The sequence below is a fragment of the Drosophila virilis genome, chromosome 5 (assembly GCF_030788295.1).
Source record: "Drosophila virilis strain 15010-1051.87 chromosome 5, Dvir_AGI_RSII-ME, whole genome shotgun sequence".
NCBI classification, from domain to species: Eukaryota; Metazoa; Arthropoda; class Insecta; order Diptera; family Drosophilidae; genus Drosophila; species Drosophila virilis.
In genome coordinates this window covers 2,429,630-2,442,757 of record NC_091547.1, presented here as the reverse complement: position 1 = coordinate 2,442,757, position 13,128 = coordinate 2,429,630, and the positions used below count along the sequence as shown (strand labels likewise).

The 13,128-nt window shown below is 46.2% G+C and overlaps 1 protein-coding gene across 3 annotated transcripts; it reads left to right on the top strand.

The window, feature by feature from the left end:
- Positions 1-938: 938 nt before the first annotated feature.
- sha (shavenoid) lies at positions 939-12,904 on the top strand. 3 transcript variants are annotated; one of them, XM_070210136.1, is made up of 10 exons: positions 939-1,412; positions 4,931-5,316; positions 5,583-5,675; positions 5,765-5,980; positions 7,339-7,449; positions 7,519-7,755; positions 8,122-8,202; positions 8,266-8,756; positions 8,849-9,088; positions 9,157-12,904. In XM_070210136.1, the coding sequence occupies exons 2-10, from the start codon at positions 4,992-4,994 to the stop codon at positions 12,445-12,447; spliced, it is 5,085 nt and encodes a 1,694-aa protein (XP_070066237.1). In that variant the 5' UTR covers positions 939-1,412; positions 4,931-4,991; the 3' UTR covers positions 12,448-12,904. The 3 variants fall into 3 exon arrangements, with proteins under 3 accessions (XP_070066237.1, XP_070066235.1, XP_070066236.1); XM_070210134.1 differs by having other exon boundaries at positions 8,819-9,088; XM_070210135.1 differs by having other exon boundaries at positions 4,926-5,316; positions 8,819-9,088.
- The last annotated feature ends 224 nt before the right edge of the window (positions 12,905-13,128 follow it).

The window sequence follows — 13,128 nt, the reverse complement described above, 5'->3', positions numbered from 1 at the left end:
TTGTTGCACCTCTTCTAGATTCCAGCAAGTGTATTTAATCTTCGGCAAGCCGAAACAAACTGTTCTGGCTAGTTTGTTTTATTTTGTATTTTATTTTATTTTTTTTTTGGTTTCTTAGCTGGCTGGTTGGCTACTTAACTGTTTTTAATTGAAACCAGTTTGTGTAATTGTTTTTGGCTCGTCGCTGCAACGCCTTATATGCCATAACTCGCTTATGTCAAACAGATTGTCCGTGTAATTTGAGCAACAGTTTACAGTTTATATGATTGATGCGATTTTGCAGAGTGTGGGTACTCATATATATTTGTGGCCATATTCAATTGGCCAAGTTGAGCGTGTGCGTTGCACGCAACGCAATGTTGTCTTTGTCGTTGGGTAAAAGTTTTCACTTGTTCTAGTTAATTTCGAAGTGTGACTAAAATGATTAAATTGTTGTTAATTATGCTGAACCAATGACAAATGATGCCAAGAGCTGTCGCTTATCAATTTGGAGCGCGGCAAAGTCTTTGTAGATTCCGCAACAAAACAACATTTGCAACTTGTGGCACGTGCAACAGGCCGGTTGTCCAGGCACGCGATGTCAAGACGGCCCAAACGAACGGTACATAACACCAGCATCATCTGCAGCTTCATCATCATCATCAGCAGCATCACCATCATCATCAACATGCACACGCTGCGTATACTTGATTTAAGGCCTGGCCTAGCCCGGTCGGCAGCACATCACGTTAATTAGCTGGCTTAAAGAGCTCACATTCACACATCAAAACATTTCTTATACAATTTGTCAAAACAAACTTATACTTTCGAGATATAAGAGCGTAAAGCCAACGCCGAAAAAAAGAAAATCAAATAGAGAAAGAAAAACTTGTTTAAGAGCAGCGCGCAAAGTTTTCGCCGACTTCCTCCAGTCTCAGTTGAGGCCGCAGTCGCTTCGTTGACGGCGACCTTGATAGACGTGCCAGCGGCTGCAAGTTGGCCAAGACAAGCAGAAGACAACGTCGAAGACGAAGAAGAAGAGCTGCCACAAAAAAGCTTTCTTCATTAGTTTCTTGTAAAAATGTTATTGTTTTTAGCGTGTTTGTGTCTGGCACGAAGTGTTTCAAAAATCTAAAAGAAAAAAAGAGAAAAACAAGCAAACAACAACAACAAAAAAGTAAATCAAATCAAATATGTGTAAAATGTGTGAAGTGCAGTTGAGAAAACGTAAAACAACAGCTGCTGGAAAAGTGTGCGTGGAAATTCGTGTGTTCAGCTGAGACCCCGAAGCCAAAACAAAAGTCGAAATAAGTCCAAAAGAATTCCAAAAGTGCTGCGAAAATCCAACACTTGAGCCAAGTTCTACCGTTAAGCAGCAATTGTTCAGCACTCAAAGGTGTTAATTTATTCATTGGCCGGAAACTTAACAAGCTGTGAGTACAAAATTTGCATTTCCTAAGACAAATTTCAGTTATTCGATTGTGCAAAAATATATACCCTGCTGCAGCTGTATGTTATAGTAAACTGATCCCGAACTATCTCAAGCATATCTCTGTGAAATAACAACTAAATATCAAAGGTTTCCGGGTTCAATTTTAAGAACCTGGGCTTACCATACGAATCAGTGCATTTTACAAATAAAATAGAAATAATACGAAGATATTATCTATTTTCTTGTCACATTGTGCACAATATATTTAAAATTTGCAGAATTATATTATAAAAGATTTCATTATAGTTGTGCCCATTGTAACTCTGTCTACCCCTAGAGCCCAATAGAATTCACATTCGCATGAATTTATTATCGGATTGTGAAACTCAACATTTGAATGTTGAGCATATATATAATATAATTTTAAAAAATGCTACTCATTGTAACTCTTAAGGAACCAATAGCCCAATAGAATTCTTATAAGACATATGGTATAGTGCTTCGAATTGAAACGTATAATTAAGGTTAAAAAACCTTATTTCCCATGATTTTCATCAAGAAATCTTCGAGAATTCAAGCATTCGATGGCACAACTCAAATATCGTGCGATCGATTCGATAGCTTAGTATATATATATATATATATCATATAATCTTCACAGAATTATGCTTGCCTACATTTGCCCTTTTTCATGCATTCCTTATGGGCGCACTTAGAGAAAAGGAAAGACGCTTTTTTATTACTTTTTTGCCCTTTGGCATGGCCATTTCACTGTGGGCTGCCCTTGCTGTGCATTTGAATGAAATTAAGCTTATCAGACCATTGAGTTTAGGTCACTGGGCAGGCACTTCGAATAGATCAAGATCTTTTAAGGTGAAAGTAATTTGCCGAAAAAGTGCGAAGGCACCAAAAACCAAAAACCAAACCAAGCCAAAGCCAAACCCGACCAGGCCAAACCCAGACCCAACCAAAACAAAAGCCAACAGCAATGGTCAATTCGCGCTGGCCAGTCGAGTGGAGCTGTAGCTGGAGCTGGAGTTGAGTGCACTGTCGTAATTTAGTTTTAACAACTATTTGAAAACCGTTGGCCAGCCAGCCCTATGGGGCGATCTGTGGAGCTGCGGCTAAAAGCATACTAAGTCCAAGTACATATTAAAGCACATTAAGGCGGCGAGCAAATGATGCGCTCCTCTGGCCACACAATGGAACAGGCGGCGGCGCCGCAAATATGTTGAATAAATTTCAAATTTGTTATTATGGTACGCTCCGGCTAGCCAGGGAGAGGGGAGGGCAATGCTCGACTCTAACTAGCGTGTGTTCTAAGTGTTAAAAGTACGCCGAGTGTGACGTCGACTCCGCTGCACTCGGAAGTGTAGCTACTGCAGCCAGACAATGGCCCATAGCAATTGCAATAACAACAACAACAACAGCAACAAAAACAGCTACAACCTGCAACAACAGCAGCTGTACACTTAAAGAAAATATGTTTTAAAATTTTAAAAAAATTCTTTCTTGAAAATACGAGCCCATAACATATTTACTTTAATTAATTTATTTAATTAATTAATGGTATTCAATAGCATTATTATTTAATTTTTCTATTCAGTGCAAATAACACTAAAAATTAATTTCCAATTTATTTCTTCATTGATTCCTATTATTTTATTTACATAAACTTCAACTAAAAACAATTGTTTTAAGGTTGTTATGTTATGTTATATTAATTTAATTTAATTTTGATTTAAGCTCAACGCAAGCGTTTCGCTGAGTGTATCTGCGCGGCATCTGCGTGCTTCTAGCGCAGGTTACAATGCGTTCTGCGGCAAAACAGATACATATATGCATGGATATAGATATAGATATATGTGCATCTGTATCTATATGTAGAGAAGCATAAATTTATGCGCAAACTTAGAACAATGTGCGCATAGCTATCGCCATATCGTGTTGCCTAATAATTAATGAACGTGCATGCTAGCTGCCGCTGCTGGCATGGTGCATGCAGCACCGTCCATGTTGTCTGTAAGGCGCGCAAAGTTCAATTACCTGTTAATTGAGTTTAGACTAATGCAAAAAGTCAAGACCCGCAGCAGTCAGCAACAATTCCCAGCAGCGTGCAGCATCATCAAAATCACATCATTCAACATATTGCCGCATCTCGATTCAAGTGCTGCACCAGCTAAAAATAAGAAAGAAACAGAAAGATGGAAAAAAAGAAAAACTAAATACAAACTGAAAATCAGGTCATTATTGTCATTAAATTGTTTCAAAATGCAAGAGATTGGGCCACAGCAGAGTCGCAGTGCCGAGATAAAATTTAATACGAACACACACACACATAAATCGAAGCATTCATAAAGACATTTATTATAAACATGTAAACATATATATATATATTGTTAATCTCCAAATGCCAGCTAACTGTACAATTCGGTTCAGTCAATGAATGAATGTGTTGACTGCTCAGTCAAAATCAAAAGACTTAGGCAACGAACTCTTTTTTGTGTTGACTGCTCAATCAAAATCAAAAGACTGAGGCAACGAACTTCTTTTTTTTTTTTTAGTATTTTTCGGCCACAAAATTTTACTTTCAAATTAGGCCGCAAACTGTTGCTTTTTATCGCTTTCTTCTCATATTCTGGCCAACATATAATGATTGTTTCCACTTAGCCGTTGTTGTTGTTGTTGTTGTAGTTGCTGTTGTTCTTCTTTTGAATAGCAGCTGGCACAAACTATTATAAAGCTTAAGTGTAACTAACAGTTAGGAGTCCCCAATAATATTTTCTGTTGTTTGTGTGAAATATTTATGTAAATTATGGTCAAGCAGCTAAGGTGCAACTGATTAGCGGTATAAACGCTCAAATTCAACAACTACAGGGTATATATAGTTATCTGACTGTGTGTGTGTTTGTGTGCTTGTATGTAGATTAAGCAGACATAACTGCAGCGCATTTGTTAACGGTACTAACTTGGCCACAACACCCGGCCAGGCCTTGGCATGTAGCATACGCAGCTTGTTCCCAGGCGACGACGACGCACTTGCTCCACACATTCACCGCTGCACAATTCTGGCTCTGGTTGCCGTTGGAGCTAGTGTGTTTATAAGTATACATTTGCCGCCAGAACGAGTTTTAATTGCAACATTTGTTTAAATGTTGTCCGTTAGCTGCAACCAGCAACTAGCAACTGGCAGCAACAACAACAAGCACTTGGCGTTTGATGCTGCTCCATTTACAAAAATGGACGCCAACAATTTTTGCCTCATTACCGCCGCTTAAAGAATGTCACCTCCAAAGCGGCATGTGTGTGCGAGTGTGTGTGTGTGTGTGTGTGTGTATGTGTGTGTATGTGTGGACAGGCGCAGTCAGCGGGGAAATCTAAACGTATTTGTTTTTCTGCTCTTCGCCTTTTCGCGTGTTTTAATTAGTGGCGCGTTTTCACCAACGCCAGTAGCAGCAAATTGTACAACTTATTTATGGCTTAAATGTGCTTGTTTTTCATATATTTTTGCCAGAGCAGCAGCATCAACAACAAATCGGACCCGGTCCATGCAGGGGCGCTCCATGATGCGCTTGCTACCATGTGGCGCACCAATTTCAGCTATTCCTGCTGCCTGCTGCTGCTGCTCCTCTTCTTCTGCTGCTGCTGCTGCTGCTGCAGAGCCACGCCCACAGCTGCAGCCGCAAGAACAACAGCTGGCGGCCAGGTCATTGGCGCCACCTACTTGGCAGCGACCCGAGCAGCTGCCTTTGCAGCCACGGACAATAACAAAAACGGCGACATTAAGAGAAATCAACTAGAGGATTTAATGCCAGCGAATTTACTGTTAGAGGATCTGCAACAGTCTAACGGACAGCTAATCAATCTGACAAGGCATCACGATGGCGATCTCTTCTATACGAGCGGTGAGTATCCACACAACCAAGTCCCAAATCCAAATCCAGCCTAAGCCGTGTGGCATGTTTACCCGTTGACAGCAGCATTAATTTTCAGTATGGCCAGCTTATTAGACGCCGCTCACGTTCCAGCCGAACCGCATCCTCAGCCAGACTTGGCGCGTTCTGTTGTGACGTGCTTAAATCAAGATGCCCAGCTCCCGCTACCCTCTCCCGCTCCCCCTCCCCCTCCCACAGTTTTGTTGATTTTGCAGTTTCTCTTTCTGTTTACGCAGGTCTCGGCGGCGTCGGCGCTTGCAATGCGGACACCTGCATCGGCCTGTCCAGCGGCACGGCGGCTGTGGTGCGTCTGGGCGGCGACTCCAACGGTAAGTACTCGATTAATATGGAAATTTGTTTGCCACGCGCACGCGGAATCAACACGACTCTTAATCTCTGTCACTGTGTTTGCTTTTAGCTGGCGATGGACTGGGTCAGGCCTCGGCCTCAGCCTCGGCCTCGGCCACGCTGGCCAGCGGTCGGCTGGAGCTGCTCACGCGTCGCATGAAGCTGCAGCGCGAGAATGGCCAAGCTCTGGGCATGTCCGCTGAGACGGAGGGCTGCAGCTGCCGCTGTTTGCCATATTTGCGCGCCTACCGCGAGGATTTGGGCATCTGCGTGGATGACATACATGGTAAGTGGCAGCCGGCTGGAGACACGATGATCGCGGAAGCGTTTGCCGCCACTCGAAATAATTAGTCAGCCAATTCGTAGTTCGCAAATTGTGTGCTCCATTTCCACATGGCAGCGGCAGCGACTCAGCTGGGAAATTTCCCTACAATTTTCCCACATGTGAGAGGCCATTGTCTGTGCGCCATTTGGCCAAAATCACAATGGTTGCTCAACTATTTTTTGTTTTTCATTTTTTTTTTCCAATTTTTCTATTGCGAAAAAGAAATGCTGTAATAATAACAAAATTGTGCAGGGCTGGCGCTCAAATTGCAGAATGAAAACGAAACGTGACGCAAATAAAGCGACAAACAGACAAGCGAAGCCCTAACGAAAGCTTGTCCAAACCCAAATGCTCTACAATTGACGTTCGATTAAAAAAAAAGTGTTCTGAATTAGAAGTCAAGTCTCATTTAAACCAAAAGTAGTTAAATTGCAAACGCATTTTAATGTTAACTTTTACTATAATATTATTACTATGATTATTATTATTATTATTATTATTATTATTATTATTATTATTATTATCATTATTATTATTATTATTATTATTATTATTATTATTATTATTATTATCATTATTATTATTATTATTATTATTATTATTATTATTATTAGTATTATATTATGTATAAGGTTGACATATGAAGAAGTTCAAGCCAAGTTCAAGCCCTATTAATTCCAAAAGTAATCCCAACTGGCGACTTAAATGTGTGTCTAGAAAAGAAAAAATGTGTGAAAGAAAAGACGACATTAATAGTTCAAAGAGCATAAGCTTAGCTTATGCTCCTGCTCTTCAAGTTCATCTTATTTGTACAGTTCCATTTGCTGTATGTCAAAGCTCATCAAAACCCAAAGTTAGGGTATATAAAATAAAAACATAACAAACGGTAGCTATGACGCGCGGCAAGTATGGCAAAAATGTACTATTATTGAACAAATCAGTCGAGTTACCAGCACTTTTATGAAAGGAAAAAATGCTTTAAGCCAACTTTCGCTGCCAGCTACAAATACAATCATAATAATAGAAACAATACCAACAATAACAACAACAATTAAAATCCAAGCGACACAATTAAGACGGAAAGTGTAAGCGTGTTTTCGAAAACAAAAACACTTTTGGTAACACAAAGGGGTGTCGACCATTTTGATAAGGGTCTGGCCTGATCGATAGTTATCGATGTTATCACAGCTGCAATCAAAAGAAACATTATGGATATTTCTAGCTTTTGACCATTACGATGCGAGAGACTTTCTCATTGGGGGGCAATGCGTGTTATTTTTTTTTATTTATCTATTTTTTTTTTTTTTTGGTTTTTGCAGAATGCTCTCTCTCACCATTTGTCAGCGGCTCATCGTCGGAGAAAATTCCATTTGTGTTTTTGCCACTGCGCGGCCAAATCATTTACCCCAGCAGAGAAATCAGTTTTCCCAGTAAGTAATCGTCCCTCAAACCTTTCCCTTGCCACTCATTAGCATATATATGTATGCGTTTACCTGTAGATATACTCACGCCTGTGTGTGCGGTTACCGGCGCCCAGTACCTCGGCTCGAATGGCTGGTCGGATCTACGTAACCCCATTGACACGGACTATCCATTTCGGATGTTTCGCGACGAGGGTCGCAGCTTTCTGCAGTGGCTGGGCGAGACGGAGCTGCGCCAGAAGATGCAGGGTCGCCTCATTGTGGTGCATCTTGTCTGCCGCGACATGACTGTGGCGCTCAATGCCAGCCAGAAAGGTGAGTCTCAAAATAAGACAAAGACTGCACGACTAGCTGATACCCTGAACTCACCGACGGGCTGCCATCTAAGCATCTAAGGGATAAGCTCAAAAAAATGAGATATATACGGACAGACGGATAGATCAGGATTCGGGATAGAAAGACCCTAATCAAAAGAAGCTGATCATCTGGAACTCTATATCTATAAGATTTCGCCATCGACTTTAATCGATTTATTGATTGCTTGGAAATGGGGTAATATATTGATAATTTGAAAGAAACTTGAAATGCGCCATCGACAGACGGGCGGACGGTCAGATTAGGATTCAAGATAGAAACACACTAATCAAGAGAGGCTTACACATCTGGAACTCTATCTTTCAGATCATCTGATGCCGCCCAAGAATGTGCATTCGCCGTGCGTGGCCTTCCGGGTCAATGGGAGTCCTGTCAAGTACACACACAGTAAGTAGTCTCTGCAGCTCTTAAGCTGTGCACACTTTAAGTCCAATCTAAATCCGCCCTTAGATGTGCCGGAGGTGTTCTTTCAGCCAGCGAACTCGACGACTCTGGCCTCCACCTCGGATGGCATGAGCATGCGGGAGTATGTGGTCATCGGCATCTGCAGCCTGCTGCTGGGCCTCATCTATGTGGCCTCCGTGTTTCTCTATCTGTACATGAAGAAGCGCAAGAGTCGGGGGCGCCATAACTCGCGTCACTCGCTGGACAATCTGGGCAATGAGATCAACTATCCGAAGAACGATCAGGTCACCTATGGTGCGCCCTTTAGCCGGGTGGGCAGCGTATATTCGGCGAACAGCATGGGTCTGGGCCACGGCAGTGGCAACGAGGCGGGCACGCGAGCCAGCATGGCCAGCCTCAAGGATGACCTGGGCATTGTGAAGAACAATCCGCTGCTGCAGCACTTTCCGCAGCTGGGCGAACGGGAGCACAACTCTGGCTTTGCCAGCGACATCTCGAACTCGAACTCCGAGTGCGAGATGGAGGAGAAGATCAAGGTGAGTCCATCATGCTATACCCATGAGCATTGGCTAGACAGCCCGACTTGATTCTACTGCAGAGCTCGGTTTCGGTTCTGGTGCATCCACAGCTGAACATGGCCAACAACAACAAGTCACCCAAACCGGGTCACAGCCACAGCGCGGAGAATTCCTCACTGGAGTCGGATGATTTTCGGCAGGACAACGAGTGCCTGCCCACAGAGAATGTGGCTGTCATTGAGGATCTGATGAGCGAGGAGAAACTGGAGAATCTACGCGCCATGGTCAACGGCAATGTGCGCAAGAAGCTCTACTTTAATCCAGCCTACTTTGAGCCACATCTGCTGGCGGTATGTCGAAAGCCCGCTAAAATCCATGTCCAACTAAATGATGCCCAATCTCTCTCTAATTCTTGCAGGAGCCGCCACAAGCTGCCATTGAGTTTCTTCAAAAGATTCGCGAGGTGATTGCCATTGCCAAGTACAAAATGGCCGCCAAGCGTTACCAGCCATCGCTCAACATTATCCACGAAGAGGCCAGCCTGGACTCCGGTGCGACCAGCTCGGCCAGATACAATGTGCCGCTGCAGCAGAATCTGCAGACAAAGAGTCTGGGCGACACGCGCAACAGCATCGAGCAGTGGCTGCAGAGTGTGCCCAACTCGGAGCCGACAGCCGAGCAGAAGAAGAAGAGCAACGGTTCACCCAGCAAAGGCTCCGCGCGCAAGGAGATTACCGCGCCCAAAGAACGCCCGCCGCCGCCTCCAATGCAAAAGTCAAGCACTGAGCCGCAATGCAAGCCGGAATCCAGCTCCAGCATGCGTTGCCACGAGGAGGAACAGCAGCAGAGGCTGAACAAATCCAGTCCAGAGCCGGTCAAGCCCAAAACGCCAGCCTATGAGAGTTATACGGCCTACTCGGCTGTCGTGTCTGCGAATGTGTATGGCTTTGCGGAGACGGGGGGCGAGATCTACAACAATCCAAAGTTCATGCTGGCCGACTCGCCGGCCGGCTCGATGCGCAGCACCTCGAGCCGCTCCAAGTCGTTGAGGAAACGCGGCGATGTGCTCGAACAGTTCGCGGCGGCCAACTCGACGCCAACGTCGCTAAACTCATTCGATCGACAGCATTACAATATGCTGCGAAACATGAAGCCCGCGGAGATCATCTACGATTCGCTAAAGCGCGAGTATGCAGCGCATATACCCACGCCGGACTACGACAGCACCATCGAGAAGAAGATCAAGGAGATCTACAGCAGCACCCAGAGCAGCATACCCTCGGTTCCGACGCCGGACTACAGCTCGCTGAGTCGCAAGTCTCTGAAACAGTTTCAACCGGATTCGCCCATCTACAGGCGCAAATCGCCACAGTACCTGATCGTGGATTATGAGACGGACAGTTTGGAGCGTCTGGAGCCGAGCAAGCGCAAGAGTTCGCATTCCTCCAGCTCGCCCTCGTCCGATGTCAGCTCACAGCTGAGCCCCAGCTTGAGTACGGCCCTGCCGCTGGAGGAAGAGCTGGAGATCAGTCACACGGTGTACGATCGGGTCAATGGATTTCGCAAGGAGGGCGACCTAAAGAAGCGTCTGCTCGCCGGCAAACATGGCCAGCAGAGCCAGGCGCAGCGGCACAAGGAGGCCGCGGCACGCATCAAATACGACACGCCCTTTCGCGGCAGCATGACCATCGAGGTGGAGCACGAACCGCCCTCCGACATGGAGCGCACCGATAGCGATCAGTTCGAGCCGGACACCCTGGATCGCAAGCCCAAGAAGCAGAGCTTCTGTGACATCAATGCCTGGGACAAGCACGGACGCCAGAGCAGCACCGAGGACTACAATCAGATCAACTCGCTACCCGATCTCAGCCGCCAGATCGGCACGCCGGACAGCAGCCAGCTGGCCAATGGTAAGCCACGCACTGCCTCCTTTATTCTGCGCTCCAGCAACTCGTTCCGGAATCTGCGCGAGATTTACGAATCGCCGCTGGCCGTCCAGGAGCACTTCAGGAGTGAGGCCCAGCAGCGCGAGGAGCAGGGCCGCATTCTGACGCTGGAGGCAAAACATTCCCGCCGGCAGCGCGGCCTTCAAGGCTCGCCTACACTCTCCGTGGTGGATGTGGCTAGAGACAGAACTACCATAACCATATCCTCGCCCAAGCCTGCAGAAAAACAGCCGGCGGCCCAGCCGCACTCGCCGCCACGCCCCATGCTGAATCAACATTATTGCGCCCCGCTGCTGCATAACAAACGTCCGCTGCCGCCGGCGCCGGCGCCGCCGCCGCCCGAAGCTGGCCCAAGCTGTTGCCACAGCGAGCGGCAGGAGGAGGATGCGTACAGCCTGCACAGCGAGATAACCGAGCTGACCGGCGTCTCGGATACCCTGGCCAACTCGGAGTTTGACAATTCATGCAACAATACCATGTCCAGCGTCATATCGGCCATGACGGAGCCCAAGCCCTCGAAGGGTTTGGAGCAGAAGGCGCAGCTGGACATGGACTACGACGGCATCTACGGCAAAAAGATGAATAGCTTGCGCAATGATTACAGCCTCAACAAGTATCTCAATCGGCGCAAGTCCCAGAAGGAAAAGCCAGACGAAAATGAGCACGAGCTCAAGGATGCAGCGGACCTGGAGTCCAGCAACAACAATAACAACAACAACAATGCGAAGAATCTTAAAGATGTCGATCTGAATCAGTTTGATGCGCTGTCGATTAGCTCACGCTCGAACCGCAGCAGCAGCCATCTCTCGGAGCGCACCAAGGAGCTCTATCGGAATGCGGGCGTGCCCGTAGGCATCGCCTATCCACAACGCGCTACCAACAGCAGCAGCAGCAGCAGTAACAATTCCAGCTCCAATGCGAACGTGAGTGTCAATGTCCAGACAGTTTATCGCTGTGAGATTGAGCCGGCACAGCTGACGGCTGGCATGCAGATAGCCATCGGGCTAAAGGATCGCGCCAAGAAGGCCAAGGATCTGAAGAATGCGTGGCGCAAATTTGTCCACATGGCAGCCAACAAATTCAGCCCCAGCCAGAGTCCGGCGCCCACCTATGGCACCAAGAGCTCGACGGGTGGCTTTCTGGAGGCGCTCGAGCGCGACGATGGCATTGCCTCCATCATTGAGGAGGCGGCGGCGGCGGCAGCGGTTGCGGCACAGCCTGGCTCGGCGACGGGACAGGTAGGAAGCCAGAACTACTATGAGCAGCGATTTGGACAGCTGGACAGCGGCTACATGAGCACCGACTCCACGGAGCTGTACAAGCGCAACGTCTACGATCGCTACAACTTCAAAATGTTGAGCGGACGCGGCGGCGGCGGCGGCGGCGGCGGCCAGATCATACGTATCGACACCATCGAGGATAACGAAGAAGAGAGCACCAGTCCGGGCCGCTTTGAGGATCTTGAGCACATGGTCTCGCCCGGCAGCAGAGCAGCGGCGGCGCCGCCCAATGCTAGCGAGGACCTGAGCGATGCCGAGTCGGACAAAACGCTTACGCGCTCCCAATCGAATGTGGCACGCGGCGGCGGCGGCAGCAGCAGCACCACGATGTCATCCTATTCCTCGGAGGATGAGCAGCGGCGCGGGCACAGCACCTGCTGCGGCTCATCGGATGAGGAGACCAATGCCGAGGACATGTGCGAATCGGGCGCGGAGAGCATCGAAACGCACTCGGTGCTCTACAAGATGATACGCAAAAGTTAGCTTAGTATTTTAAGAATGTGCAATATCTAAACCAGACGAAAGACTTCCACTTGGCCAAGCCAGCCAACAGGTGCAATAATACAATACGATTCTTGCCAAACCATAAGGTGCAATTTTTACACCTAGCTCTAAGAAACATTAACAGATATGCCCCATATATATATATATACATAATATACAATTTAAGTTGGAGGAGCTGTAACTGATATCGCAATAGCTTACCTTAAGAGGTGGCACGACAAAGCTGGTTCCTCTCCCCTCCCAAACAAACAATACTCTATATTTAACTAAACAAATTTGTAGTTTAAAATCTATATATACGTCTATATATATGTCTAGATTACATCTTATCAGCTAGCTATCGGATGCGAATTGTGATAAATATTATCAGTCTTTGGGCCGGAAATGTGCAATCTATATGTTAGTATCAATATAAACAATATATGTATATATATAAGTTTACCTTAAGTATATGCAATTTATTAATAAATAATGTATATATTTTTCGAAAAAATGTCGAATTATTATATTATCGCCGCTCTGGATTTGACGGGGAGATATGACGTTTCGAAACGACATAGCTCCGCCGCTCTAGAATTGACGCGGATATATGACGCTTCGAAACGACATAGCTCCGCCGCTATGGATTTGACGGGGAGATATGACGTTTCGAAACGACAT